The 27,914-nt window shown below is 50.6% G+C and overlaps 3 protein-coding genes across 3 annotated transcripts; 2 read left to right on the forward strand and 1 right to left on the reverse strand.

Annotated features, from left to right (window-relative positions):
* LOC114001164 (hydrocephalus-inducing protein homolog) lies at positions 1-14,016 on the forward strand. The gene is made up of 9 exons (XM_039389916.1): positions 1-1,790; positions 2,068-2,181; positions 2,571-2,746; positions 7,419-7,541; positions 8,571-8,690; positions 10,095-10,229; positions 10,768-10,967; positions 12,240-12,364; positions 13,901-14,016. The coding sequence occupies exons 3-9, from the start codon at positions 2,603-2,605 to the stop codon at positions 14,014-14,016; spliced, it is 963 nt and encodes a 320-aa protein (XP_039245850.1). The 5' UTR covers positions 1-1,790; positions 2,068-2,181; positions 2,571-2,602.
* LOC114001165 lies at positions 10,872-22,462 on the forward strand. Its single transcript, XM_039389922.1, has 4 exons — positions 10,872-10,967; positions 12,240-12,364; positions 13,901-14,120; positions 17,761-22,462. Exon 4 carries the CDS (start codon positions 20,508-20,510, stop codon positions 22,299-22,301), a length of 1,794 nt encoding a protein of 597 aa, XP_039245856.1. The 5' UTR covers positions 10,872-10,967; positions 12,240-12,364; positions 13,901-14,120; positions 17,761-20,507; the 3' UTR covers positions 22,302-22,462.
* LOC114001163 (7-methylguanosine phosphate-specific 5'-nucleotidase-like) lies at positions 15,426-27,872 on the reverse strand. The gene is given in 11 exon segments (XM_039389917.1): positions 15,426-22,236; positions 22,896-23,657; positions 23,896-24,029; positions 24,032-24,095; positions 24,217-24,379; positions 25,542-25,627; positions 26,391-26,437; positions 26,804-26,873; positions 27,259-27,459; positions 27,563-27,810; positions 27,869-27,872. Coding segments are annotated over 10 exon segments (1,128 nt in total). The 3' UTR covers positions 15,426-22,236; positions 22,896-23,546.
* Between the last annotated feature and the right edge of the window lie 42 nt (positions 27,873-27,914).

Below are 27,914 nucleotides of genomic sequence, written 5' to 3' on the forward strand. Positions count from 1 at the left end.
TCTTAATTCGTAGTGTGTTTTGTTTAACAGTTCTGCTTTTTTATATTCAAGGTGTAGGAATTGGAATTTATATTTGGATACCTTTTAATTTAGCAAGGAATGTTTTTTAAAATTGTGTTTTTACCCACTGATTCCAGTCTTCTTCTTAAGTATGAAGTAGTGGGGATGATAAATATAACTGCTGTAAAATAAAATACCATTTTTGCCTTCACAAAAGGCAAGAAAAGTTGGCTGGAGGTAGTGCAAATATAGTGTTCCTTTTGTTAAAGACCCTGGTTTGGGATCTGACGAAAGGTTAAAGAAGCTGAAAGCTTTAAAACTGTTTTCTAAAGGGCAAAAAGATGCATTTTTTAGGAAGGTCAAGCAAGGTAGGACTTACAATTCAGAGAAGCTGATGACAGAAGCCATTTTGAAATAACTTTACTGTCCCTAAAGGTTTTATTTAATTTTGCATAGCCTGGTTCTAAAGACTTTAATGTGAAAAAAAAGCACAAGGGGTGAGGGGTATTGGGTGATAAGTTACTCAATAAAAAAGGTTAAGTTTGCATTTGATCTCTAAGTCTTTCAAAATTAAAGTAATGGAAGACAGAAGAGCAGATTGCAGTTAGTCACGAGAAGCACAGGTCGTGTGTGTTGTGTGTCAGTCACTGTCATCTCCAGTGTTTTATTTCAGCCAAGAATGTCCTTTTATTTTTAGAGTTGAGTTGTAAAGATACAGTTACTGCTCTCATAAGTTTTCTTGACTTAATAATTACCTAAAGATCAATACATTTCAGGCATGTGACTTGTTCTGCTTTTCTAAAGCAAAATGTTGAAAATTTCCATCCTTTTTTTTTTTTTCATGTAGAATGCCATGAACAATTCCTTATTGTCTGAGTGGCTTCAGAGGAATGGTTCATGAGTTATTTTCTCAGGTAAGAGTGGCTGTAACTTGTGGTAGTATGTTCATTTCCTTGTTATTTTTTTATCTTGAAATTTGCCTTTTTGCTACTGTGCAGATGGTAAGAAAAGAAATCTGATTTTTTATGTGGAGGGGATACATTTTGTAAAGTATCTGGACTTTTAGAAAGCTTTTTTATTTTTTTTTTTTGCAGATGCAGGTAGACTGTCTTCAAATACTGTCATGTTTCTGTGCTCCTTCTGTCTAAATTTGAGTTTCCCCAGCCTGCCTGGTTAGGTGTTCCTCAACCAGACGACAGGAGGAGACGGCAGAGAGAGACCGGGCTCACGCAGGGCTGAGCAGCGAGTCAGGGGCTCTGCGCCTCAGGGCTCTGGCCTGTGCTGCAAACTCCTCTCACTTCTGCCTTGGAACCAGTGGAGGAGCACCTGGAGCACACCTGGGTGTTCCAAGGACAGAGACTCCCTGACTCACCATGGCAGACAGGCAGGAGGAGGCGCGGAAGGGAGGGAGCCAGGTGAGAGCAAAGTGTCCCTCCCGCAGCCTGGCAGAGGGGCTGTCAGGGTGGGCAGCACAGGTGCCATGCCCGGGGCCACTGTCTCTCTCCCTCCAGCATGCCTGCTGTGTCAGTAATCAGAGCCTGACCCGGACATCTGTGGAGAAAACCTTCACATAAATGGCTTCTGTGCCCACCAGTTCTGCCTGGTGAGTTGCTTCATGGGCTCTCTCCATTTTCTGACAGGCAGTCCCTGCCACTCTCTCCTCATCAGTGAGTGTCATTCTCCTGCAGTTTTTTGCCAGCCACCTTCTTCACCACCCGGCTGATCGAGTAGGAATCTGCGTTTTCCTCCCAAGGAATATTCCAGATGTAGTCTCCCGGGCAGCACAGAAGGTGAAAAAAGTAGGAAGATTTGGGCAAGGCAAGGTTTGCTGGAGCTCAGCCCAGACCCCAAGCAAGAAAGCCCAGCCCTTCCAACCAGCTCTGGGACAAGGAGGAGGCCCTGAGGCTGCTGCTGATGGGGCTGCTCTGCTCTTTGCAGAGCTGCTGCATCTGAGGCCAGAGCGGGGCCACCATCCCCTGCTGTGATGGCACAGCGGGAAGGCAGGGACACCCTGCACCTGCCCGATTCCAGGACAGAGGGAGCTCATCAGGTTTCTTTTCCCATCAGGCCACCATCATGGGAGGGCTTTAATGCATTGCCCGAGCTAGAAGAGACACACAGGCACTGGGATGCCAGTGAGTGCCTTTGTCCAGGAGGCAGGCAGGAGGCAGAGGAGGAGGGGTAAGTTGCCAAAGCTGCACCCCAGGGCTCTGCAGGGCTTGAAGCAGAAGGACCCAGGAGAAGAGCTCAGCACTTCCATGAACTCGTTTGCTTCCCCAGGCCCTGGGAACTGCTCCTGTGCTCCTCCTGTGCTGCCGAGGGCACCCACAGGCACTGCTCTGGCCTGGGGACAGCAGAACCAGATGGGAATGTGATGGCTGTGCAGTCCCGGGCACAGGGAAAAGGCAACGCACCCTGGTGATCCTGGCAGCTGGTGCCCCTGGGCCTGGCAATGGGTGTCCAGGGTTGGCTTGGCTGAGCTTGTCTGCTCCAGGAGGGCTGGGGGCACTGCTCTGGCCTATCTTGTCCCAGGTCTGGAACGATCTTGTCCCTCCTGCTTCCCCTTACAGCCTCCAGTTAAGACCCAGAGCATGTTGCTCTCATGAAGGAATCTTCTGACGACTCGACAGAATACGAGACCATCACCCCCAGTAAGAGCAAACTCCATAGCAACCAACAGGCAACATCGGAGGAGACTCTGGAATCCCCCTCCCAGGAGACGAGCAGCTCCAGCCCTGACAGTCAGGTAACATCGGGGTCACCCCACAGCAGCGTCCCAGAAACTGAGGACAGCAGCTGCTCCAGCAGTCGGGGGCCTGAATGCAGGCGAAACTGCTCCCACCAGCAGGGTCAGACCCCCAGTTCATCCAGGTGCCATGCCCGGGGCCACTGTCTCCCTCCCTCCAGCATGCCTGCTGTGTCAGCAATCAGAGGCTGACCCGCACATCTTGGGCGGAAAAACTCCAGATAAATGGTTTCTGTGCCCACCAGTTCTGCCCTCCCAACAGCGAAACCAGCCCCGCCAGCCAACGGGACTGGTCAATGCAACAGGAGCCACTGGGAGGGACTGGGAGGGACTGGGTGTCATTATCTAGTTAACTAAACCAAGTCCCTTCACTATGAACCTTAGACAAGGTAAAAGGGAGGTAACTTGGTTTATGTCTTTACAGGGGCCCAATTAAGTTTTACGATTTCTTTTTCTTTTCTCTCTCCGGGTTGTGTTGACCTCAGGCTGTTTTCTTTTTATGGACCTCAAATCGTTCTCCCTTTTACCTTGTCTAAAATTTATAGTGAAGGGACTTGGTTTAGTTAACTAGATAATGACACCTTTCTGCAAAGTTGATAACTGTGCAGATAACAAGCACCCATCTGGCAATGTCTGACCTGACAATGGGTAATGTTTTTGCTGTTGTGTAAGGAATGTATATATTTATAGAGAGAATAAATAGAGAACAACTGCCTCCTTTCAACCCCTCCCTGATCCCCCAGCGCTGAATTTGCTTTTCTCAGATAATAAATTCTGGTTGGAAACCACCCGGCTCTGGGTTTCTGTTCCTTACAAGTGTGGATCTGAAATATTATATCAATAATTTATTTATCTCAATATACTTTTATGTAAATTATTTATTTATTTATTTATTTATTTATATACACGTATTATACATTTGTATATATATTATTGATATAAATTATATATCAATATATATAAATACATAAAGACATATTTATGTATTAATTTCTATACATCATTTATGTATTTAAATGTTTTATTTATTTTATATACATTTTATATACATTTTATATACTTACATATGTTATTGATATATATTATATATCAATATATTTATATATTGATATCTAAAACATTTATATATAAATGTATATATTGTTTATGTATTTGAATATTTATTTCATATATATTTTATATATTGATATATTATTGATATATATTATATATCAATACATTATATATAAATATATAATTAATATATATATTATTGATATATAATATATCAATATATTATATATAAATTTATAAAAAACATATACTAATATATATAAATATTAATAACCGGGATTGGGGAGAACTGGGAAGCTTTACTGGGATCACTGGGAGCAGCCGGGCAGAGGCAGAGTGACAGCAGGGGAGGGGGGGACACACGACCCCCCCAAAATCCTCACGGGGATGGGGGGGGTCCAGGCTGGGTCCGAAGCTCTGGGGAGGGGCTGCGGCCGCCGCCGGCTCAGGAGCTCTGTGGGGAGAGAAAAGGGGGGGACACCGGGATACACCGAGACCCAGCGTGGCTCCAGCGGGATCATATGTACTGGGATCATACTGGGATCAGACTAGGATCATACTGGCAGCAAGTGGTTCTACGCTTGGGGCAACTGGGAGCTACTGAGATCCCACTGGGAGCAATGGGGAGCAACTGGGAGCATGCTGGGCACAACTGGGATCCTATTGGGAGCAACTGGGCCCACAGTGAAGGCGGCTGGGGTCATACTGGGAGTGACTGGGAGCGTTCTGAGGGCAGCTGGGACCATGTTGGCGCAACTGGGGTATACTGGGAATAAGCAGGATCACGCTGGAGGTGACTGGGATCATACTGGGAGCGACTAGGACCACACTGGGGGTCACTGGGAGTGGCTGTGATCATGCTGGAAGCTACTGGGAGCAACTGGGAGTGAGTATAACCACACTGGGGGCAAGTGGGATATACTGGGAGAGACCAAGAGTGACTGGGATCATACTGGGACTGACTGAGAGCAGGCTGAGGTCAACTGGGATATACTGGGAGAGACTGGGAGTGACAGGGATCCTACTGGGAGGGACTGGAACTACAGTGGGGTGACTGGGAGCAAGTGGGACCCTGCTGGGGGCAAATGGCTTTATCCTGGCAGTGCCAGGGAATGTCTGGGTTCATCCTGGGTGTGACTGACACCACACAGGGTGTCCCTGGGATCATACTGGAGTCATACTGGGAGAGACTGGGAGGGACTGGAACTGCAATGGGGTGACTGGGAGTAACTGGGACCATGCAGGGGGGAACTTGGATCCTACTAGGAGAGATTGGGATCATACTGGGACTGACTGGGAGAATGCTGGAGGCAACTGGGATATCCAGGGAGTGGCTGGGAGTGACTAAGATCATTCTGGGAGTGACTGGAACCATAGTAGGGGTGAAGGGGAGCAACTGGAACCACGCTGGGGGCAACTGGGATCCTACTGGGAGCAGTTGGGCCCCTACTGGGGTCCTACTGGGGTCATACTGGGAGTGACTGCAATAATACTGGGAGTATGTGAGAGGGACTGCAGCCATACTGGGGATGAGTGGGATCAAACTGGCTTCCTACTGGACGTGTCTGGAAGTTACTGGGATCATACTGGGGGTGACTGGACTCATACCGGGATCATACTGGGAGCAACTGGGACCATGCGGAGGGCAAATGGCATCCTCCAGGGAGTGACTGGGGCCATACTGGACTCAGATGGGGAGTCCCTGAGAGTGAAAGGAGCCATCCTGGGGGTGGCTGGGAGGAACTGGGACCACCTTGGGGGCAACTGGGATCCAGCACCATACTGGAATCATAGCGGGAGCGACTCTAAGTGACCAGGATAAAACTGGGAGTGACTGGAACTATGCAGGGGGGAACTGGGAGCCAGTGGGGCCATGCTGGAAGGCAACTGGGAACATCCTTGGAGCAACTGGGATCATGCTGGAAGCAACTGGGAGTAACTGGGAGTGACAGGGTGCATGCTGGGGGCAACTGGCATAAACTGGGAGTGACTGGGAGTGACCGGGATCATCGTGATGGAAACTGGAACCATCCTGGGGCAAGTGGAAGTAACTGGGTGCAGTGGGTTTCTGTGGCTGGGTTTTGGTAGCGGGGGGGCTACAGGGGTGGCTTCTGTTAGAAGAGTCCAGAAGCTTCCCCTGTCCCGTGGAGACAATGCCAGTGGCTCCAGGATGGAATTCCTGCCGCTGGCCAAGGCTGAGCCAGTCAGGAGTGACAGCAACGCCTCTGGGATAACATATTTAAGAAAAAGAAGGAATTCCAGCCAGGGAAGAGCGGAGTGAGAACATGGGAATAACAACGTAGACCCCAAGGTCAGCGCAGAAGGAGGGGCAGGAGGTGCTCCAGGCACTGGAGCTGAGGCCCTGCAGCCCGTGGGGCAGAGCAGGGTGGGGCAGCTGTGCCCCTGCAGCCCCTGGGGGAGCATCGGGGTGCAGAGACCCCCCTGCAGACTGGGATGGACTGGGAGCCCTTAGGAGGGAACTGAGAGCCCTTAGGGAGGGACCGGGACAAAGTGGGAGCCCTTTGGAGAGGACTGGGATGAAGTGGGAAAGGTCCGCGAGCCCTCAGAAAGCCACTGTGGCCCTCCCGTCATTTGCGTAGCGCTGAGGGCAGGGCCCTTGCGCCATTTGCGTAGCTTTACGCAACTGACGTAACTCCTCCATTGCCATTACCGGCGCCCTCCTTACGCTGTTTGAGTAGGGCTGTGGGCATTCCTGGCCCCCTTACGCAATTTGTGTAGCGCCGCTCCATTGCCGCCCGCGGCGCCGCCTTACGCCGTTTGCGTATCCCTGCGCCGTTTGCGCAGCGCGGCGGGGGCGGGCCCGTGTCCCTGCTGATGTTTATTTATCAGTGTCCAGGCGCTCGACCCCTCAGCCCCTCACACACCCACGGGCCCCACGGCAGCGCGGGGGAGGATCCCGGGGGTGTCCAAAAGCTCCTCCAAAAGTCAGTTTATGGCTTTGCAGAGGGCTCTCGGGAGTCACCGAGGGGCTGAATGTAAAGAGAGAAAAATTAAATCTTTAGGGGGAAAAAAAATTATAACAATTGCATGTCTGTGTTCCCGAGGAGCCGTGGGTGTTTTTAGGCAGCTGCCTGCAGAGGCCATCGCCGTTTCGTGAGGCGGCATTAATGCAGCGGGAGGAGACTTGTTCTGCTGTTCACAGAAATTCGGATTTTAAGGTTTTTCTCCTTGGTTTGAAACTTCTTCATTCTTCCTTCGCTCTCTTTCAGAGCAAAGGTTTTAATTTTTAAACTTAAGAGGAAAAAAGTATTAACAACAAGTGAGGAAAACTAGGGGGAAAAGTTCTTCTGAAAGGATTACAATGTGCAAGCAGAATCAGATCTCTCTCCAGGAGAGAAAAAAATATTAGAGGTGTAAATTGGCTCCAAAAATGCCCCCAAGGGCATAGGGAGGATAATCAGGATGACAGTGTGGCTGAGCAAGTGTGTTCTGCTCTATACCATTAATTTTCTGATGTTTAATACTTCAGCAGGTCCAGGACTTCCAGGACTGTCCTGGTGGCTGTGATCACAAATGACTCATCAGAGCCACTTGAACAAGAAAAGCCTTTCTAAACAAGGGCATTTCTGAGGCTCTTGCTGGTTTTTTTGCCTTCCAGCTGACCATCTTTGACTTCAGGGAGGTTGGTCTCAGGCTCAGGAAGAAGCCGGACAACCCTCAGGAGACAAAGCTGCCCAAGACTGTCCGGCCCCCAGGCACGAGTGAGAACTCCAGTTCCAAGGTAGCCTTTTCCTGCCCTTTTCCTTGCTGTTTGATGTGACACTTGAAGAGGCTGCGTGCCTTGCCTCCAGCTCATTGAAACCCCTCAGTGTGCGGGTCCTGTTGTCGTTGCAAACTGCTGGTGGTGGTGGAGTTCCTTCTGCTGGGGCAAAGGCAAAACGTGTTCTCCTAGTGAGATGCTGGAGTCCTGATCTGTGCTAAGCCAACACAAATAATTTCTGCTGAAGCTGGTGGGGTTTGCTGGAGTTTAGCTACCATGGCGAAGGCACAATAGCGGGGGAAGGCTGGGGCAGGACACAAGGGCACGAGCTTGCCATTTTCCATTGTCCCACTGAAAGAGCCACCTCTTGCTTTGGTGTTGTCACTGGCAAATGCTGGGGGTCATAGGATTCCCTGCACAGTGGCAGTGCTGGCCTTTGAAGGCTGAGGGCCTGAGGGAATTACTCCCAGTCTAACACAACTCCAGCACTGCTGAGAAAAGAGCTGAACGTTATCCTCATGCAGCACTCACCTTATTTGTCCTATTCCTATCTACTGTGCTACTTTCTTTTTGCCCTTAACCTTCTCTGGTGCTGTTCTCTTCTTACTGATGTCTAAGCTCTAGAGTCTGGAGTTGTGTGGGCCTCAGTCTCCCTGCCTCAGAGTAAAGGTCACCCAAAAATTGTTTCCTATGGAGTCTGATGTAAATTCTTGAGTTTCACTTACTGCTTGAGTGCTCAGTGAGTGCCCAGAGCTCTGGGACCCCATTAGCACAGGGCTGTGCTGGAGGTAAGCGCTGCCTGGCTTTTTGGAGAAGGAAAGCTGGAGAAACTCCTGCCAAAAGAGCTGCTCAGCTTGAGCCTGCTTGGTGTGGTCCAGCAGCTTTTGATCAGCTCAGAGCAGAGGTGGGTGAGCTACTGTTCCCCCAGTGGCAGCTGGGCAGACCTAGTCACCAAGAGCCTGTCCTTCACCGGGGATCAAGAGAGGAGAGTCATTCACGAGCCTTCCTCCCAACAGCTGAACCTCTCCCTGCTCTCTCTCACCTCTCCAGTTCTCATCCCCTGACCGGAACAAGACCTTGCTTGAGCCTGTCCCATCCGAGCTGGTGTTTCAGAACTATGTCCTTGGCAAGGTCTGTGAAACGGCCCTGCTTCTGAGGAATAGAGACAAGGTAAGTGCTGGGATGTGGCACTTTAACACTGTGCTAGAAGAAGAGCAGAGTGGTGTAACCCCCATGGTTTACAGCAGAGCAAGTATCAGCTGTGGCCCATCCAGATTCACCACCTTGGATTTGCAAGATGGTGGGAATTTTCCCGTGCTGAGGATTCTCCCCTGATTTTGGCCGTGCCTTGGTGGTATCTGACATCCAGAGCAATGGGCTCTTGAGGGTTTCCACCTTCACTTGAACAAAGTGTGATTGTTTTGCAATTGCCCACGAAAGCTGAGAAGGAAGAAGTTGAAAAATGTCAGCAATTGTGTTGCCCTGTAAAGAGGAAAACTGAGACCTTTTGAATTTCAGTCAAGGAAACAGTTTCTCAAATGACTCTTGTGCCAAGAGCAAGCTGGTGGGAATAGACAGCAGGGAGTCCAAATCACCTGGTTTAGAGGTTGTGAGATGGGATTTGGTGCTCAGGGGTTGATACCCCTGTGCTAGCAAATGCCTGTTTGCTGTCCCTGTGCCTGTGTTCCCCTGAGGGCAGAAAGTGGCAGCAGGGTGGCTGCAGGAATGCCCAGCAGTCTGGCTTGCCTGCACTGGCAGCTGCCTGGCCACAATCACCAGGCAGCAAGAGCCCCTGGAGAGCTGAGACTGGCTTTTAATAATGAAACCACACTGTCAGTCGGTGCTGCTCATGTTTCTCCAGGCAGAAAATAACCTTTCAAGCCCAGAGTTGACAGGCCCAGCCTGCAGGGCCGTCTGGCTTTCCCTCACTCTGGCAAGCTGACTGCTCCCATCTTCTGCACCAGCCTTTCCTGGCAGTGTCCTGTGCTTCTCCCTTGCTTCTTTACAGCCCATTTCAACTCTCTTTGCCATCTCATTGTGTCAGGGTTTGTCTCTTTGTCTTGCTGTGTTCCTCCTTTTCTCTTCAGTTTCCCAGGAAGGCCAAGAGTCTGGTCTCCTCTGCTGGTGTGCCCATAGGACTGTCTCCCCACAGCTGGACTTCCCCCCTCCACCTCAGTCTGTTAGAAGGGAATTTCTTCCTTCCCCCAGGACAATGTGCTGGTTTGCCTTCAGGTAGCACATTCTCCCTCTGGAACAGGGCTGCGTGGCTGTGTGCAGGCAGAAGCAGGCAGATTCTCTGGGCTTGTTGAAATGAGGATGACTTGGTTCAGGTGTTCTATCTCCATACTGCTGGTGCCTGACCTTCCTTCCCAGCAGGCACTGCCCTACTGCCTCTGGCCGAGCCGCTTTGCCCAGGCAGAGGGATCCAAGTTCACCCTTGTGTAGCCTGTGCTTGTATCTCCAGAGCTAAAAGTCCTTTGGGAAAATGGTCAAGGAAGGCTGTCACCAGGGCACACCCAGGTCTCCTCCTGTTTGCACAAGTGGCAAAATCACCATTTTGTGTCTTTCCTGCAGGTTACTCGGCTGGTGAAGGTCACCATGGACAGCTCACCTTATTTCAAGTTGGTCGGCCCCAATGGTGTGTGCCATCAGATCCCACCGGGCTCAGTTTGTACTATAAACATCCTTTTCACCCCTGAGGGGAGCAAGGTGAGTTGGAGGAACGTTCTCTCTAAAGCCAGGGCGTTTGTTGCACGCTGGTTATAGCCCAGCCCGTGCTGTGAGGTCGGCTCTGGGCTGGGGGCAGGCAGCCTGGAGCTGGTCACACCTCGTCACGGCGTGGTGCTGCCAGGCCCTGCAGCTGGGCCTAGAGGGCTGTGCTTTCCCTCCATGCCTGTTCTTGAACGTTCACGGGGGAAGAGGCAGATGGAACAGCAGGGAAATGACAGGGAGGGGTGTTGAGGTTTAGCCATCTCTAGGTTCAGTGGAAGGGATTTAAATATGGAAAATACCAGAGGAACAAAAAGATGATCCAGAGAGCTTTATTCTTTCCCATTGGAATGGAGCAAAACTGATGCTTTTTCACATGCTCTGTTCTCCAGCCTTTATTAGTATGAATTAGTGGTCGTTTTTGGGGTGGGAGAGGTCAATTCACGCCCACAAAGGGTCATAGAAAACAGCACTTTTTCTTCTGCCATGAGGATGGCACTCAATGCCCTCAATGCTGTGCCAGTTACTTTTCCTGCAGGATCATTTCCACCAGCTTGTCTGCATCAGCAAAAGAGAAAAGCTCACTGTGCCAATCCGGGCCATTGGTGCCCGCCCAGTCTTGGACCTCCCTGACCAGCTGGACTTCTCGCCGTGTCCAGTCAACCACAGCACCCAGAAGACTCTGCTGGTTCACAACACCGGGAACCTGGAAGCCTGTTACAGCCTCAGCACTGAGAGGTAAAGCAGCTCATCTGTCTTAGTGCAAAACACCTTTGGGTGATGGCAGAGTTGGGAAAGAGGATCCCAAAGGAACCAGAGCATCCGAGCTGCTGCACTGCAGCCACAGCTGGAAAGGGGCAGGACGTGTGGGGTCTGCTGTTGCTTCTAGTGTTTTAAGCAGGATGCAAGCCCTGAGCTTTGTCTCTCCCAGATTTTCTGGGGACTGCTGGAACACGTTAGTGGTTGGTCTGCACCCTCCTGAGCACCACCACCTTCTGAAATGGCTGCCTCCCACTGTCAGCCAATAAACCCACTGGGCAGAAGCACCTCTCACCTGAGCTATCCTGAAGCACTAAAGCACTGGTTTTTGTGTCTGTCAGGCAAGAGCTGTTTACCTGGTGACAAAGCCAAATTGCTCCTGTTAAATCCAAGCTGCACCAACACATTTGCCTAATGATTTCCCTTGTTTCTCTGGTGGGCCAAGCAAACAGTTACCAGCCTGGATGACACTCCAGAATCCCAGACTGCATCGCTGGGGAATACACAGAAACCTCCTGTTCAGCTCCCTTGATGTGCTGCTCTTAATGGCACTTCATTTAGCTGGGATTGAATCCTTCAGGCTGTAAACAGGACCCTCCTTTTGGGTACTGTGTCCAGGTCACTGTATTGCTCCAATTTGCAGTTGCACTCCTTCAGAGTTTTCATTGCTCCTTTTCTTCCAGCAGCTTTCATTGAAATGTGATAAAAGGTGCCCTTTCTTAGGCTAAACCAGGATGTTTACAAGGGGAAAAACAACCCCAGACAACCACACTGCAAATTAAACTCATTATTCTCTGGTCTTCAAGGAAGACTTTATTCTCCTTCTTGATTCCTAGGCTGGAATCTCACAGGACAGGTGAGATGCCATTTGCATCTCTTGAATGAGGTTTATAAGGGACTGGAAAAGAGATTCCTGAGGCAGTCAGTGTCAAGTTGTGCATGCAAATAGCTCTTAACCCTCTCTGTGCTCTTCCCAAACCAGTCTCTGCTGGGATTGCTGGCAGTCGGACCCTTGAGCCTCCACGCAGAGTATGGGGGAGATGAGTTCATTTCATCCCACAGGATTTTCTGAGGGCTGCATCTCCTCCAAAGAGAGTCAGTAGCTGTTTCTGATGCTGTGTGTTCTGTCTGTCTTCTGCTGACTGTGGTTGCTTTGCTCCTCGCTTGCACAAGTCAGCTGAAGTGAACTAGACTGCAAGTATCGTCCCCAAACCTCCCCCAAGAGTCCTGATCTCTCTCTTGGTCTTGCAGCCCTTTCACTGTCAGCCCAGCCACGGGAACCCTCGATGTTGGTGAAGCCAAGCAAGTGACAGTGGAATATCACCCGCTGGAGACTGGGCACCATTCCACATCCCTGGCAGTGCACTGCGACAGAGGTGAGTGCTGGGCACTGCACGGTGCACTCACCCCGCGTCCTTCCGAACAGCAGAGCCCTTTCTAAGCAGAATAACGTTAGACTTGCTCTGCAAACTACTTGTAGAACTGTTCCTTTCAAAGCCTCCGTGTGTTTCAGTGCTCAGAAGTGAGCAGAGAAGGGGCCAAGGCTGAGTCTGCCCCTGTCCTGGATGTGCTGTGTTGCTGTGTGCTGGTCCATCCCTGGGGGGACCCTGGTGCCAGCATGGTGTCCTCCATCCTGCACCCCCACCCCAATCCTCTACCAGCACTCCCCACTGTCCCAGCCACCTGAATTCCCCCTCCAGCAGCACCGCCCCGTCCCAGCTTCACCGCAACGAAAAGTGCAAACTAGTTAGTGTTTAGGGGGTTGATAAAGTGGATAAAGCCCTCAAACAGGGATGAGATTTTTGGAATCCTGTTTTGCTGGGAGTTGCTGAGTGGAGGAAGGAGGAACCTTGATTCTCCACTGCAGTGTGGATGTGCAGGGCTGAAGTTGTGTTCCTGGACAGTGCTGCCTGTGACGTGTGAGCTTTCCATCCAACTCTCTCCAATGTCATGTGTCTTTTGCTCACCTCTGTCCCCTAAGCTGCTTCTCTGTTGTCTTGCCACAGACCCTTTTTCTATCTTGTCCTCTACATATACATGTCATTTCTGTCTAAGAACATTTTCAGGCCCTCGGGTTCCTGTTGGATGACAAATTGTGACAAATTGTCCCTTATTCCCATTTCCCAGGCCATTCATGCTCTCCCAACCTCTCCCATCTGTCTCCCATTTGATTTCTAGGTTGAGGAACCCCATTCAGTCTTCATATAAAAGCTGCTCTGTACTTTTAGTCTGTCTCTCTGCCCTTCTTTCTTTCATTTCAAATGTTTCAGCTTGGTGTTTGAGATCAGAATGATATCAAATATTTCTAGACTGGTGTGGCCGTGGGTTTGGACAGGGAGGGGATGATGGCTTTCATGGTGTTGATTTTCTAGTGCTTTGTCATATTGAATGTTGTAGAGCATTGTGTCTTGTTTCCTCACCTTTGCTCCCTTCTGCCGTGGGCTTCACTTCCCTTGCTCCCCTGGACCTCCCTTTCTTCACACCTGCCCCCAGGAATCTTTGCTTGTCAGCAACAAGGGATTGGGAGAGGCAGGAGCCCCGTGGGGTGCCTTCAGGAGCCCCTGGGCTGTGACTGAGTGGGGCTCCTTAGAGTCACCTGAATGAATTTGATGCAGAATTGCCTGGGATCTGAGTGGGTCACCTGAGCACACCTGACAAATCTCACTGTAAACACTGTCACCTGGGGACAAATCTCTACAAACCCACCCAGAAATAAGGTGCTTAAGGTGGTGTCCAGGACATCCTCACACTGTACCCACGGAGCTGTTGGGATTTGATAAATGTACTGATCCATGGAATTACTTATCCGGCTAAAAGCTGGACACTTTCTTCTGTTACCTGTGGTTTGTTCTGCTCCTTGTAATTCCATCAGCAAGGGAGCTGAGCAAAGACTCCTCTTTGCTTTGTTCCAGGTGAAGATACCCACACCAGACTTCTTGGAAAAGCTAAGGACTTCAACATCGGGCTGGACAAGTACTCTTTGGAACTTGTCAAGCCACAGAACCACGGCCACCCACAACAGAAGTAACATCACAGCCCGATTCCAGTGGAAGGCTTTTGCTACTGAGGCAGAGGAGTATCCACAGAAGATCAGGCTGGTCTGAAAGATGCAGTGACATGCACTGCCCAAGGGTAAAACTAACATATGGCCTCAGGGGGTGCTTGTGCTTTTGAGTGCTTTAGGGTGTTAGGAACAAGTAGGTGTTCCTGCAAAGTTTGCAGGGCAGTCACAGCTCGCAGTAAGAAGCGACAGAGTTGTTCAGGTCTCAGCTCCGGAGAGGGGCAGTTTGCCCAGAGACAGGGGGACCAACCAGCAGCACGGGAGGATCATGTGGCCCTGTCCTCCCTTTTGAAGTGCTGTGGCCTCCACCTTGAACAATGTCAGTGACCTCCAGAGCCACTGTGGCAATGGATTTGCCATATGCAGGATGGAAGAAGTCCTGTCAGAGATGGACTAGTGAGGAAAAAGAAGAAAACAGTTCAAATGTTATAGAAACAGAAGTTTTTAATGTGGTTTAAACATGTTTCAAAATGGCTTTTTGTATTTTCTGCAAGGTCATTGCTTCTTTTTCCTGACACCCCCTCTGAGAGACTTGTCTCCCATACAAGGTGTCCTGGGAAGTTGTCCTGAGGTGTTTCTCATTGGTCCTTGTTAACCCCTTCCTGTTGGCTGTTGACCCCTTACCTGATTGGTTTTTTCTGCGTGCCCCTGAACTTGTGATTGGTTTCCCTTTGACCCTCCTAAAAGCCTTATAAACCCCTTCCCCACAATAACCTTCCTCTTTCGTCCGTCCCTCCCTGGTGGTCTGTGAGCTCCTTATGGGGTCACCGGCCACGTGCTGGGGGGCAGGGGGAAGGGCATTCACCTCCAGGTGATGGGCAGGCACCCAAGAGCCTGGAGGTCTCCCCCGTCCCACTAATCCATCGTAAATGGTGCCCTCGTGGTGAGGCAACGATTGTCTGAACTCTTCTGTGAAGATATAAGCAGTCCTAAGGCACAGACGGGGCGAGTCTGTGTTCCGATGATGGACCGGCGTGATGGACCACGGGATAGCAGTCTGTTTTGAATACCCCAACCTTCCTGACGACATTCAGGTAGGAGCAGACCGAAGTCGCCGCGGGAAACGGGGGAGACGGAGACCCCATCCAACAGCCGCGGGCAGGGGTCCCCCTTCAGCCCCCCCACCGTGGTCGGCGCATGGCGGTGCCGCGCACCCGGTCCCTGATCTGGCTGCTGGTTTTGGCGCTGCCCCGCCCCAGCCCCCTACACGGGTCGGACCCGGGGCGGCAACCCCCATCCCGGGCTTCAGCACCGAGGCGGCCCCTGCCCCGTCCCGGGCTCCTCCATCGCGGCTGCCGGTGGGGCGAGGGGAGGAGGAACCGCCCGCAGCCAACACCGGCGGGACCCCTCCCCGCCTCCCACCCCCTCTCCCTCCGAGAGCAGGCGATCCCATCTCGCCGTTCCTGAGCCCAGACTCTCTTCAACCCACTAGCAGCAGCGCTCCAAGCACACCCCCAGTGACACAAAACTTTATTCCACCGCCCCTGACACGGAATAGCTGCCACAGGCATTCTTCGGGGCAGAGCTGTGCCGAGAAAAATCCAGCAGGCGTTTGTGTGGCTTCAGCCCCAGCCCCTCCTGCCCGGCAACTCTCAGCGGGAGATCACCAACTGCAGCTTCCCCAGGCAGCTTCACAGCCGCAGCCCCCGGCCGCCATCCCCGCATGGCCAAACAAAGGAGACGGGGAATTCCCGGCTTCCAACCACCCCGGACCGACAGCGAGAGCTCCTGCGTTCCCTAGGGATGCCGAGCGGGACAGGATGACGTCATCGGGACCCCCTCCCTGCCCGGCGCCGGGGACGGGACAACCTCTGCCCTGCAGCTCCAGCTCCCCCCGCTTCTTTCTACATCGTGCCGCGACATGCAAGGACACCCACAGCTTCAGAGCACCTTCACGACCGAGCATCACAGACTCACTCGCCTAACGGACAGGATTTCCCCCACCTCTTACAGCATGGACCTACCTAGCTGTGACTGACTCAGCAGCACCAGGCTCACCAAACAGTTTTCCAGCTACAAACCATTCACAATCCTTAACAACATTTAACAAGTTTTCTCCCAGTAATCCATTTTCAAATATGTCAAATAATTTTAACAATTCTGTTTCTCCTTTTAACCCTTTTCTTTCTTCCACAGGAACCAACCATACCAATAATTGTAATGATATAAATAATGTTCCTAGTCATGGTAATGATTTAAATTTATTGCAGGCATATCCAGTGTTTTATACTCCAGGTGCACCCCCGGTATGGGACCCCTTAGCCATACCCCTTCTCAAGGATGCAAAAAAGGCAGTAACAACTTATGGTTTAAATTCAGCATATGCAATGGGAATTCTGTCGTCTTTATTCTCAGCCTTTGTACTAACTCCAAATGATTTAAAAGATATAATGAGATCCTTACTAAATAAGGTACAAATAACTGTTTTTAGATGAATGGAAAGCTTTAATTAGAAAGGATGCTCATGAAACTAGTACCACTACACGTAGACCTATAGAAACTACAATACAAATGCTTTTTGGTGAGGGTCCATATGCTGCAAATACAGATCAGGCCAAAATTCCAAAACAAGACTTAATTGCTACCAGAAATATGGCATTACAGGCACTACAATCAGTAGTTGATGCCTCTCAAACAACTCCACCTTTCAATAATGTAACTCAAAAGCCTGATGAATCTTTTATTGACTTTGCAGAAGGATTAAAAGAATCTATAGAAAAACAAATAAAGGTGAAAGAAGCACAAGATGCCCTATTCCTGAAGCTAGCTATCTCCAATTCAAATGCACAGTGTCAACAGATTCTCAGAAACCTTCGTGACCCTACCCCCATGGATGTGGTAAAGGCTTGTAAAGATATTAGCCCTGATGACAAATTAGCAAATAGCCTGGTCCAAGCTCAGGTGTCAATGTCTAACCAATTAGCTGAAGCTAATATACAATTAGGCAACCAAATTGCAGAAGCAACTCAGCAGATGGCAGAAAAAATGACCCAAGCCTTAGCAGCAGCCCTAGACCACTCCAAAATAATATGCCATAATTGTAAATGTCCAGGTCATATAAAAGCTAACTGCCCACCATTTCAAAACCCCAATTCTCAAAAAACCATTCGTCCAGGCCTTTGCCCCAGATGTAAAAGAGGGCTACACTGGGCTCTAGACTGTCAATCTCTATTTGACAGAGATGGAAACCCACTCTCACCCAGGCCTCCTCACAGAACACAGAATTCGGGAAACGGCTTGGTGAGCGCTTAGAGCGGCACGTGGACATAAAAAGCTCCTTTAAGCAATCTAATCTACCCCTCTCAAACAGTTCCCAACAAAAACCCCAAACAGGTGCCTTTAAATTGGAGCTAGCAACTTCAAAACCTCAAACCTTAGAAAAAACAGAGTATCACACTGTGTTATTAGCTTCTGCTTCTTCTCAGGTTTCAGATTTTAAAGGGAAATGTGTTATCACAGGAACAGATTCTGCAACTGCATTAGGCATTACTGTGTTACCTATGGTTATGAGTCTCCAAGTTCCTAAAGTTGTGTCTGTTGTAATTAAACCTAACTTTGTACCCACAGTGATTAATCCAGAGGATCAAATAGCACAGGTCATACCCATAGAGGCAGAAACCCAGGATGAACAGGGAATTTGCATAAATTGGGCTCAAAAGGTTCCTCTTGACAGACCTATAATAGAATGTACTCTTCTCTCTCCTAATTCAGGCCAACAGAAATCTGTGTCTGGCTTACTGGACACGGCGCGGACATTTCCATAATCTCTGCCAAAGATTGGCCCAGCACCTGGGGTACAACAAGACCAGCTGTCGACATCCAGGGAGTAGGAGGATCCAAAATTCCTCTCCAGAGCATTCTACCACTTCTGGTCCAAGGCCCACAGGGTAAGGTAGCTTCATCTAAACCTTTTATATTGGACATTCCACTAACCTTGTGGGGCAGAGATGTAATAACACAGTGGGGAATTATCTTATCCATTCCAAATTTGTGATGAGGGCCACTGGAGAGCCGCAGGCACCACCTCTCACATGGACATCAAACACACCAGTGTGGATAAACCAGTGGCCCCTCAGAGGAGAGAAATTGCAGCAAATTCATAATTTGGTAAAAGAACAATTGGACAAAAGCAGATTAGTCCCCACAAACACTCCATGGAATTTTCCAATTTTCACAATCAAAAAATCATCTGGGAGATGGAGGTTATTACATGATTTACGAGAAGCCAATAATATCATAGAGCCCATGGGAGCCCTCCAAGCTGGGCTACCCTCCCCTGCCATGCTCCCAGCAGACTGGCCACTTGTTATTTTAGACATTAAGGACTGTTTTTTTAATATCTACCTCCATCCTAGTGATACACACAAATTTGCATTTTCTGTTCCAGCTCTTAATGCAGCTGAACCCTCCAAACGTCTCAGTTGGCTCACGTTGCCACAAGGGATGAAAAGCAGTCCCACAATCTGTCAGTCTGTGGTGTCCAATATAATTGAACCAATTCGATCTCAGTTTCCTGAAGCTATCAATTTCATTACATGGACGACCTATTGATCAGTGCCCCTAATACTGACAAATTGACATTGGTACATAAATCTGTGAAAAAAACCCTGAGTAATCATGGGTTAGAAATAGCCCCAGAAAAAGAACAAAGAATTTCCCCGTGGAAGTACCTTGGTCTGATAATAGAAGAGAGAACATTTAGGCCTCAAGCAGTAACCTTGCCCACCAAAATAAAACCACTAAACGATCTGCAGTCTCTTTTGGGAAATCTCAATTGGATACAATCCTTTTTTGGTTTCTCAACAGATTTTTTAGCTCCTTTGTTTCAGCTCCTTAAGGGAGAAGCAGAACTAACTTCTCCTCGTCGCTTGACACCAGAAGCAGAAAATATTATTGAAGTGATCAACCAAAAAATTTCAGAACAACAGGTAAACAGGAGAGTAGAAGGATTACCTACTGCATTGCTAATCTTTCGTGGACCAAAACGGCCTTTTGCTGTAATAGGACAATTAGACTCAAAACCCAAAAAATTTCTTTTGTGGGAATGGGTATTTCTCAGTCACCAGTTTTCAAAGACAGTTGTTACTGTGCCTGAAATGCTTGCAAAAGTCTGTCACAAAGGCAAACTCTGAATGTTAGAACTGTCAGGGAAGGACACAGATTTTCTTTATGTTCCGCTGTCCAAATCTCAACTGTGTTATCATGATTTACATCTGTTTGATTTTCAACTGGTTATGTCAGATTTTACAGGCAAACTGATAACCCATCTACCAGCAATTCCTTTTCTGCAGTTTCTTTCCATCTCTCAACCCAGACTGAGAAATAACTTTTCTACTAGCCCTTTGAAGAAAGCTGTGACAGCCTTCACAGACGGCTCAGGGAGGTCTAGTAATGCAGTGGTAGCCTGGTTTGAAAAAGGAGAATGGAAAACAGATGTTCATCAAGTTGAAGGTTCATCTCAGATTGCTGAACTCTCAGCCGTGGTAAGAGCGTTCCAACTTTTTCCACAGCCTCTGAATTTGGTATCAGATTCTGCCTATGTTGTAGGAGTTGTAAGTCGCATAGAAAATAGTTATTTAAAAGATTTGAACAATCAAAAGTTGTTTACCCTGTTTAAAACATTGTTACTATTAATCCAACAGAGGAAACATCCTTTCTATATCACTCACATTAGATCACATACATGCCTCCCAGGCACTTACAGAAGGGAACGCTGTGGCAGATAAAGCAGCAAATTCAGCTTTCCCAGTTAACACAGTACCTACACCTAACAATTTTGAAAAAGCAAAAATTTCTCATAACTTTTTCCACCAAAATTCTACATCATTGAAAAAAATGTTTCAGTTACCTACCTCTCAAGCCAAAGCCATTGTGTCTGCATGTCCAGACTGTCAGTTGGTAACTCCAGTGAGATCTGAAGGAGTTAATCCAAGAGGCCTTAGCCCCTTAGATCTCTGGCAATCAGATGTGACACATGTGCCACGATTTGGCAGATTGAAATATGTACATGTATCAGTGGACACTTGCTCAGGACTCATTGTTGCCACTGCACATACAGGAGAAAAAGCTAAAGATGTTAAAAGACATTTTTTCTCAGCATTTGCCATAACGGGCATTCCAAAACAAATTAAAAGAGATAATGCCCCGGCATACATTTCTGCTTCCCTTAAAGAATTTTTCAATATGTGGGGAATAGTTCACACCACTGGCATTCCTCACTCTCCACAGGGCCAAGCGATAGTAGAGAGAACTCACAAATCTTTAAAAGATATGCTGAAAAAACAAGAAAAAACAACTGTAGGTCTCTCTCCATCAGAACGTTTAAACAAGGCATTGTATGTCCTCAATTTTTTAAATAGGCTGCATGAGGATGTTTCACCTGTTGGACATCATTTTGGAGCTGGAAAATTAAAAACGGGGGAAGCTAAGGTAAAATACAAGGATATCCTGACAGGAGAATGGCTTGGTCCGGTCCCTCTAATTGTTTGGGGGAGAGGACATGCTTGTGTCTCCACAGGAGCAGGTCCAAGATGGATACCGTCCAGACTAGTGAGGATCCACCAAGAAGTTTCCCTCCCAGCTCAACCAGCAGCAGATCCAGCACCAGCGGATTCAGCACCAACTACAGGAAGCGATCCCCCATCAGCATCACTTTCGGGATAATCCTGGTTTTTGTGTGCAGCATAACACCAGCAAATCAGAAAGACTTAACATCAGGAGCCCTTGCCACACCTCCTCCAACAATTCCAAATTGGGTAATGCTCCCTGGTCAAAATGTTTGGCTAAACCTGGCACAATCACTAAATACTGACTCTATCTGTCTCTCTACCTTAGATCCCTTGCACCCTTTTAAGACCTGTCTGGTAGGAATCCCCTGGACACCCAGAGAATGGGGTGATTTTAGAAATCAATATATCCCCTGGTGTGATGACCATGATCAGTTTAAAAATCCATTCTTAGATTGTCTCACAAGACCAGCAGAAACTTCACATGACAGACAGACATTTAGCTATCAGTGGGAGAGACCTGAGGAATTAGAAATCTTGGGGAGTATCATATCTCCTCTCTGTTTTTACTTCATTCACAACAAATATGTTGCCCCTCCTGAATTCATTAATGTCACCTCTTATGGACCTTATTCCAACTTCAGTTTTTGGTGCAAGGAAGAGGTTCCTTACCAGATACACGCTACCCCTGATTCAGTTATTCTTCCAAAAGGAATCTTTTTAATTTGTGGACTTAGAGTCTGGAATATGATTCCCAGATTAGCTGCTGGAGGCCCCTGCACATTTGGAAAATTAACACTGTACAATCCAGCTACCCTTATGAAATCTTTACCTGTAAGTCCTCCCAAAATTCATGCAAAAAGAAACCTTAACCTCCAAACAACCTCACCCTTCCCACGTCATAGAGTGCGCAGGCAATTCCAAGGTTTACACCCACCTCTTAACTTCTATCCATCACAACCAAAACCACCTTCTCCACCTAAGGCAGTGCAGGTCCCTGTGGCTGCAGCACCCCCACCTCCAGTTGAAGAACATCCCTTAGCAAAATTGCAGTCCTTGAGTGAATTCACAGCAGAATGCAATTCCAACATGCTTTTTTGGTCCGACACCGCAAACATTCTAAGTGGTCTGCTTCCAGTTGTCAGCTCCACAAGAGACTTAATGCTCCTTACCAGAATGGGATGTTGGCTTGCAAAAGAAGCTGATGCCACCAGTGCTGCCCTTGATGATCTATTACAAGATACCCAAACCAATAAGAAGGCCTTGTTACAAAATCGTGCTGCAATAGATTTTCTCCTTCTAGTAAACGGCCATGGGTGTCAGGAGTTTGAAGGCCTCTGCTGCCTCAACTTCTCTGATCACTCCCAATCTATCCACTCCCAGATTAATCAGCTTAAGTCCTTAGTTCATGAAATCAAGCAAGCTGATCCTCTGACCTTTGATGATTTTTTCAACTGGCTGCCCTTCAAAGGCCTCTCTTCCACTATTAAGAAAATTATTGTAGTTATCGTACCAGGACTTTCCGTAGTGTTTCTCTTTACGTGTGTCTTTCCATGCTTGCTCAGTTGTGCCAGAACCTCTCAATCATTAAAAGCATATCCAGCTTTAGAAAGCAGAAAAGGAGGAGCTGTGGCAATGGATTTGCCGTATGCAGGATGGAAGAAGTCCTGTCAGAGATGGACTAGTGAAGAAAAAGAAGAAAACAGTTCAAATGTTATGGAGACAGAAGTTTTCAATGTGGTTTAAACATGTTTCAAAATGGCCTTTTGTATTTTCTGCAAGGTTACTGTTTCTTCTTCCCGACACCCCCTGTGAGGGACTTGTCTCCCATACAGGAGTATCCTGGGAAAGTGTCCTGAGGTGTTTCTCATTGGTCCTTGTTAACCCCTTCCTGTTGGCTGTTGACCCCTTACCTGATTGGTTTTTTCTGTGCCCCTGAACTTGTGATTGGCCCCCTTTTGACCCTCCTAAAAGCCTTATAAACCCCTACCCCACAATAAACTCTCTCTTTCGTCCGTCCCTCCCTGGTGGTTTGTGTGGGCTCCTTGTGGGGTCGCCGGCCACGTGCTGGGGCGGGGGGAAGGGCATTCACCTGCAGGTGATGGGGCTGGCACCCTAAGGCCTGGAGGTCTCCCCCATCCCACTAATCCATCGTAAGAAACAACAAGGGTTTTTCCTATTGCTGCTCCGAGACCCTGGGATCAGCCTAGGATCAGCCCAGAAGTTTAGGACAGAAACACAGACAGCTCAAATGTTCCTTAAAACCCAAAATGCTGCCGGCTGGCCTCTCCTCTCCCACCCCACCCAAACCCCAGCCCCAACCCTGGCAGACAAACTTACTTCTGGGTTTGGGCAGCAGCAGCAGTTGAGTTCTGGGGCCTTCAGGGACGGCTGGAAAAGCTTTTTGTCCACAGTAAGAATTGTCTTGGTGCAAGAGGGACGAGGTGGGACCCAAGGCCAGGGAGCTGCAGGTTTCCATGAGGGATGTAGGGCTGGGCAATGCGATGCCTGGCAGGGCCACACCAGCCCAGTGGTGGCCCCAGGGCTCAGAAACAGGAAAACAGGAGGAGAGAGATTTGTTTTCTTAGTGAAGAACACAGTGACTCTAAAACTTCATCTAAACCGGGTCTGTCCCACAGCAAACCATCTCCATTCCACACTCAGCTGCTGAAGCAGGTGCAGAATATCTCTTCCTGAAACATGGAATGGTTTGTTGTGGCCTTGGGAGGTAGAGGGCATGAATTCCCAGTGGGATGAAGTCCAAGTTGGATGAAGCCAGTCCAAGAGGGAAGCAGCAGAACCAGGGAGTTGGGGTAAAGGGAATGGAGAAGATTCCTCCATCTCTTCTCTCCCTCTCCAGGGCTGAGGGCATTAGTGAGGTCAGGACGGAGCCCAGCCAGTACCAGCAGATTCCCTCCAGCTCTGTCCCAGGGAGGACATTCCCTGCCCAGTGCCTGCTGCGGGGCCAGAGCTGGGATGCCTCTTCCCAGCTCATGTCTCAGTAAGGATGTACCGGAGAATCCCATTGACCACGCCCAGCGTCTCGTCGCTCTCCAGCACGATGTCATAGGCTTCCAGGTACTTCCCCCTCCGCTCTTCCACCTACAGCACGGCCGTCAGGACAGGGTGGGGAGGGGGGAAAGACTGTGAACACCAACAGCTGAGGGCGGAGATACTGCACCCACAGCCCTCGCTACTGGAAAGGGGATCAATAACCACCCTGACAATGCCCCAGACGCAGCAGGAGCTCCCCTCCACATCACTGCCCCTCCCTGCTGCCCCAAAGCTTGGCACCTGGGGAAGGCTGGCAGGGAAACACAACACTGATCCTCACACCCACCTTGTCATTGAGAAAGCCAGTCTTGAGGATATTCCCCACGCTGGGAATGCCATCTGCCATCGTCAGGTCACCCACGGAGTCCCTGAGCAGGATGATGTTCGTCCTCGTGCTCAGCTGCTGGAAGTAATCTGTGCCTGCAGCACGGTGTTGTTCTTGTGGTAGGTGTGGATGAGGGGTGCCTTGAAGTGCGTGAGGACTCCCTGAGCACACAGGACAGACAGACAGCTCTTAACCCAGTGGTGGCACTGTTAATCGTGTCCCAGCCCTTGGTCCCAGCCCACACCTTTCCTCTCACCACACCAGTGTGGTGCAGAAACTCACGTCATCATCAAAGTCCATGTAGTTGGACACCACGTTGCCGTTGGAGTAGAAGACGCTGGCCTGGCGGATAATCTCCTCCAGGACGTCACCGACGCCAGCAGAGAAGATGAACAGGGGGACATTGTTCTTGTGCAGCTGATCAAAGAATTCCTTGAAGCCATCCCTAGAGCAGGAGTGTCCATTGCATGGGGTTGTGTTACCAGCTCCCAGCACGGTGCCCGGTGTTCTGGGCTGCCAGCGTGCCCAGCCCAGCTCCCGTTTCTGTCCAGCACTTCCCAAACAGAAACACACAGGTGAGCTCTGCAGCACGAGCTCTCTGGGGCACCAGCATTCCTGTGGCCTTCCCTGTGCAGAACCCCGGAGAGCTCTGGGCGTAGTGGTCGGGCGGGTGCTCATGGGAACATGGAGCACTCCAGCCCTTTGCCTGGCACCTCCTGATCACACCCCCTGCTCAGCGGGGGCACAGGGCACTGCCAGGAACCACGTGGGAAATGTGCAACAGGTCAGACTGGTTGGCAGGACCATCAGGCCAACCTGTGACAGCCTCAGTCTGCCAGGACACAATTCCATGCAGAAGGGGAACTTGGGCTCAAGAAGACCCAGACATACGGTGCCATCTCCTCCCTGAGCCTGGGAGCTCAGTCAAAGCCCAGCTCCCTGAGCCAGCCTTAGGGCCATCGCTGCCAGGGCACTGTAGCAGCAAGTTTTAGAGCAAAGGTTTTGTGCTGTGGGTGAAATCTGCTGCTGAGCCAAGGGCCTGGACAAGGCCCAGCAGCTCCAGTGCAGAGAACAAATCTCTGCTGGAAGCAAGGAGCTGCCCCCGCATCCCACCCTGCACATGGAGAGCCGTGCCCAGTGCCGGCCCCTCGGCTGCTCCTCGCCAAGGCCCAAGGGAGGGGGAAGCGGTTTCTGTGCAGGAAGGGAGCAGCCTGCAGCCAGGGAGTGAGCTCAGCGGCACAGAGCGTGGTGACAGCAGAGAAACCTGACTGCACAGGCAGGAGAGAAGGGCCGAGGGCAGCCAAGCCCTGTGCCTGTACCTCAGTACCACAGCCCCATGTCCATAACTCAGCATCACTTCTGGCTCTCTGACAATCTGGGCTATGTCATCTTTCGGATCTTCTGCTGCACCAGCAGCTCGTGGGCCCTGGCCCACCTGGGGAAAGGCAGCAGTGAGCTCTGGGGCAGAGGCCCTCGGCAGTCAGAATCACAACTAGATTCCCCAGGATCACCACAAAGCCCAGGGACAGCTCAAGCCTTGCGTCCTGCAGTCCTCGGGGACAAGAGGTTGTCAGGGCAAGGGCAAGATCATCATGCACAGCACTCACCACTCCACCATGAGGGGACATTTCTCTTCCAGAGTCCGGTTGGGATCAATTCCAATGGGATAGTAATAGTGCAGCAGGTCCTTCAGCTGGAGCGTCGGACAGAGAGGAAAAGAACAGAGTGAACATCAGGTCTAAACAGACTATAAACAACACAACCAGCATTTCTGAAGTCTTCCAAAGCATCACACTTCCTAAACACAACCAAACTGTGTCACTGAGCAGCTTCCCTCTGAGCACACCTGGAGCTCTTGGCAGCCTGGCTGACCCTCACCTCACTCCAGACAGACACTGCAGGTACAAACATCCCTCCCCTTCCTCCTCTTATTGAGCTGAAACACCCACAGCTGTGCATGCAAATTCAATTTGTCGCGACGGAAAGCTCTAGACACCTCAATGTGAGAATCCAGGAACTTCGTTTATTGTAGATTGACAGCAGCTTAATATACACTCTATAATAGGTTCATGAATATTACAGAAATTAGGCTCATTACTGGTACTCAGTTAGGTGGTGATATCATCGTAACTGCCTTCCATTGTTTACACAGGTGGCTCGTTAAGTGTCTTTGTTTTGGTAATGCCTAGCTCCCGTTTTTCAGCTCAATTTAGAATACCCAAGGACGCTCTAACTTTGCTATCTAAGATGTTCTCACGGCCTAGGCAAGCCGTGTTCTATAGCCAATTCCCTACATCAATTTCCCTTTTGAACTTCTCCTCTGTCACTGCTGGCTGAAATGCAGCCTGGACACTTCCCCCTCCAGCCTGGCAGCCAGCACAGCCAGGAGAGTTGCCACGCCAGCCAGTGCCACCTTACAATGACGGGTGACAGGGTGTCCTACACCCAGCACCCACCTTCTTCCTGCCATCCTCACTGACAACACGGCTGGTACCGAGGATATCTGCAAGGACAATACAATGACAATGGCACAGAGACATTAAAAGCCTTTCTAACAGCAGCTCTCCTGCATCTCAGCGCCGGCTCCTCCCAGAACAAGCTGCGGTGGCACAGCTGTGGAGTCCCAACAGGCGCCGAGCACAGGGCCTGGCTCTGCTGGGAGAGTGGGATGGAGATGGACAGCCCAGGACACGGCTCCTGCAATGGGCAGTGGGTGGCCAGGACCAGGCAGTGAGGCCCAGAGCCGCATGAGGAGCAGTCAGGTTTGGCACAGGAGGGGACAGAGGATGACAGAAACCACAGTGATGAAAAACACAAATGCAGAAACCAAACAGAACTAGTGACAGTAAAAACAGCAGCTTCCACTCACTGTGAGATGTGGGGCAGCGCCTGCCGTTGCATCCAAACCTGCTCAGTGTCATGTCAAAGTCAGAAGTGACCTGGAAGAGGGGAGAAAACAACATCTGTGTGTGCCCCAGCGCACTCTGCCCCAGCCAGAGCAAGCCAAGGTGCTGCCAGGGCGCACACTGGCAGCGACAGGGGCAGACGGTGTCCTCACCCTCCCACCCCGGCGCTATTATCAGCACCGAATGGCTCCATCCTGCCTGGGCGGAGGAGGGGTTTGGGGAGTGGGGCACGGTTTGAGCTTCATAACCGGGAGCCAAAAGGACCGTCCGGGGAGAGCCACCAGCCCCGTCCTCCGTCTCCTCTGGGGCTTCTCCCCTCCGCCTGCACACCGCGCCGCAGCCGGGGGGGTGAGGAAGGGCCAGCTGAGACAAGGACGGAGCGTGAGCGATGCACCTCCTGCCCCGCCGGGGCCGGTACCTGCAGCTTGGCCACCCCCTGCTCCCGGAGGGTCCGGAGGATCCCCCGCACGCGCTCGGGCTGCCGGATCCGGACCGTGGCTTTCTCCAGCTCGGGCACCTGCGGGCAGAGCAGAGACCCCGCTCGGTGCCGCCCTGGTGGGACCGAGGAGCCTCCAGCGCCCTCCTGGCCACGCTCCCCCGCCCAGCCCCGGGGCCGCCGCTGCCCCAGCCCGGGCTCCCGGCCCGCGGACCCCGCTCATCATCGCTCCCGCTCCGCTCCCGCCGGGCCGCGCAGCCGCGGGGCGGGGCCGGGGGGGCGGGACCGGAACGCGGCCGCGGGGCCGGGGGGGACGCGGGGCGTGCTCGGGGTGGGGTGTGCGGGGGGATCCCCCGCGCCCCGGCTGCGCCTCCGCCCGGCGCCCGCAGCAGCGCGGGGCGGGACCGGCGGTTTCGTTTCTGCCGCAGCGAGCGGGGAGGGCGGAACAGAAAGGAAAGGTTCCAATAAAGAAGCCGCGGGCAGGGCCCGGCACTGAACCGCCCCGCAGCGCCGGGGACGCGGAGTCGCGGAACCCTGTGCGGGAAATGCCCGCAGAGAACCGTCCCCCAGCACTGCCAAGGCCACCACTAACCCATGTCCCCAAGAGCCACACGGCTTTTAAACCTGGACAGGGATGA

This window comes from Pipra filicauda, unplaced genomic scaffold, assembly GCF_003945595.2.
Source record: "Pipra filicauda isolate LSUMZ 115617 unplaced genomic scaffold, ASM394559v2 scaffold789_size180692_pilon, whole genome shotgun sequence".
NCBI lineage: Eukaryota > Metazoa > Chordata > Aves > Passeriformes > Pipridae > Pipra > Pipra filicauda.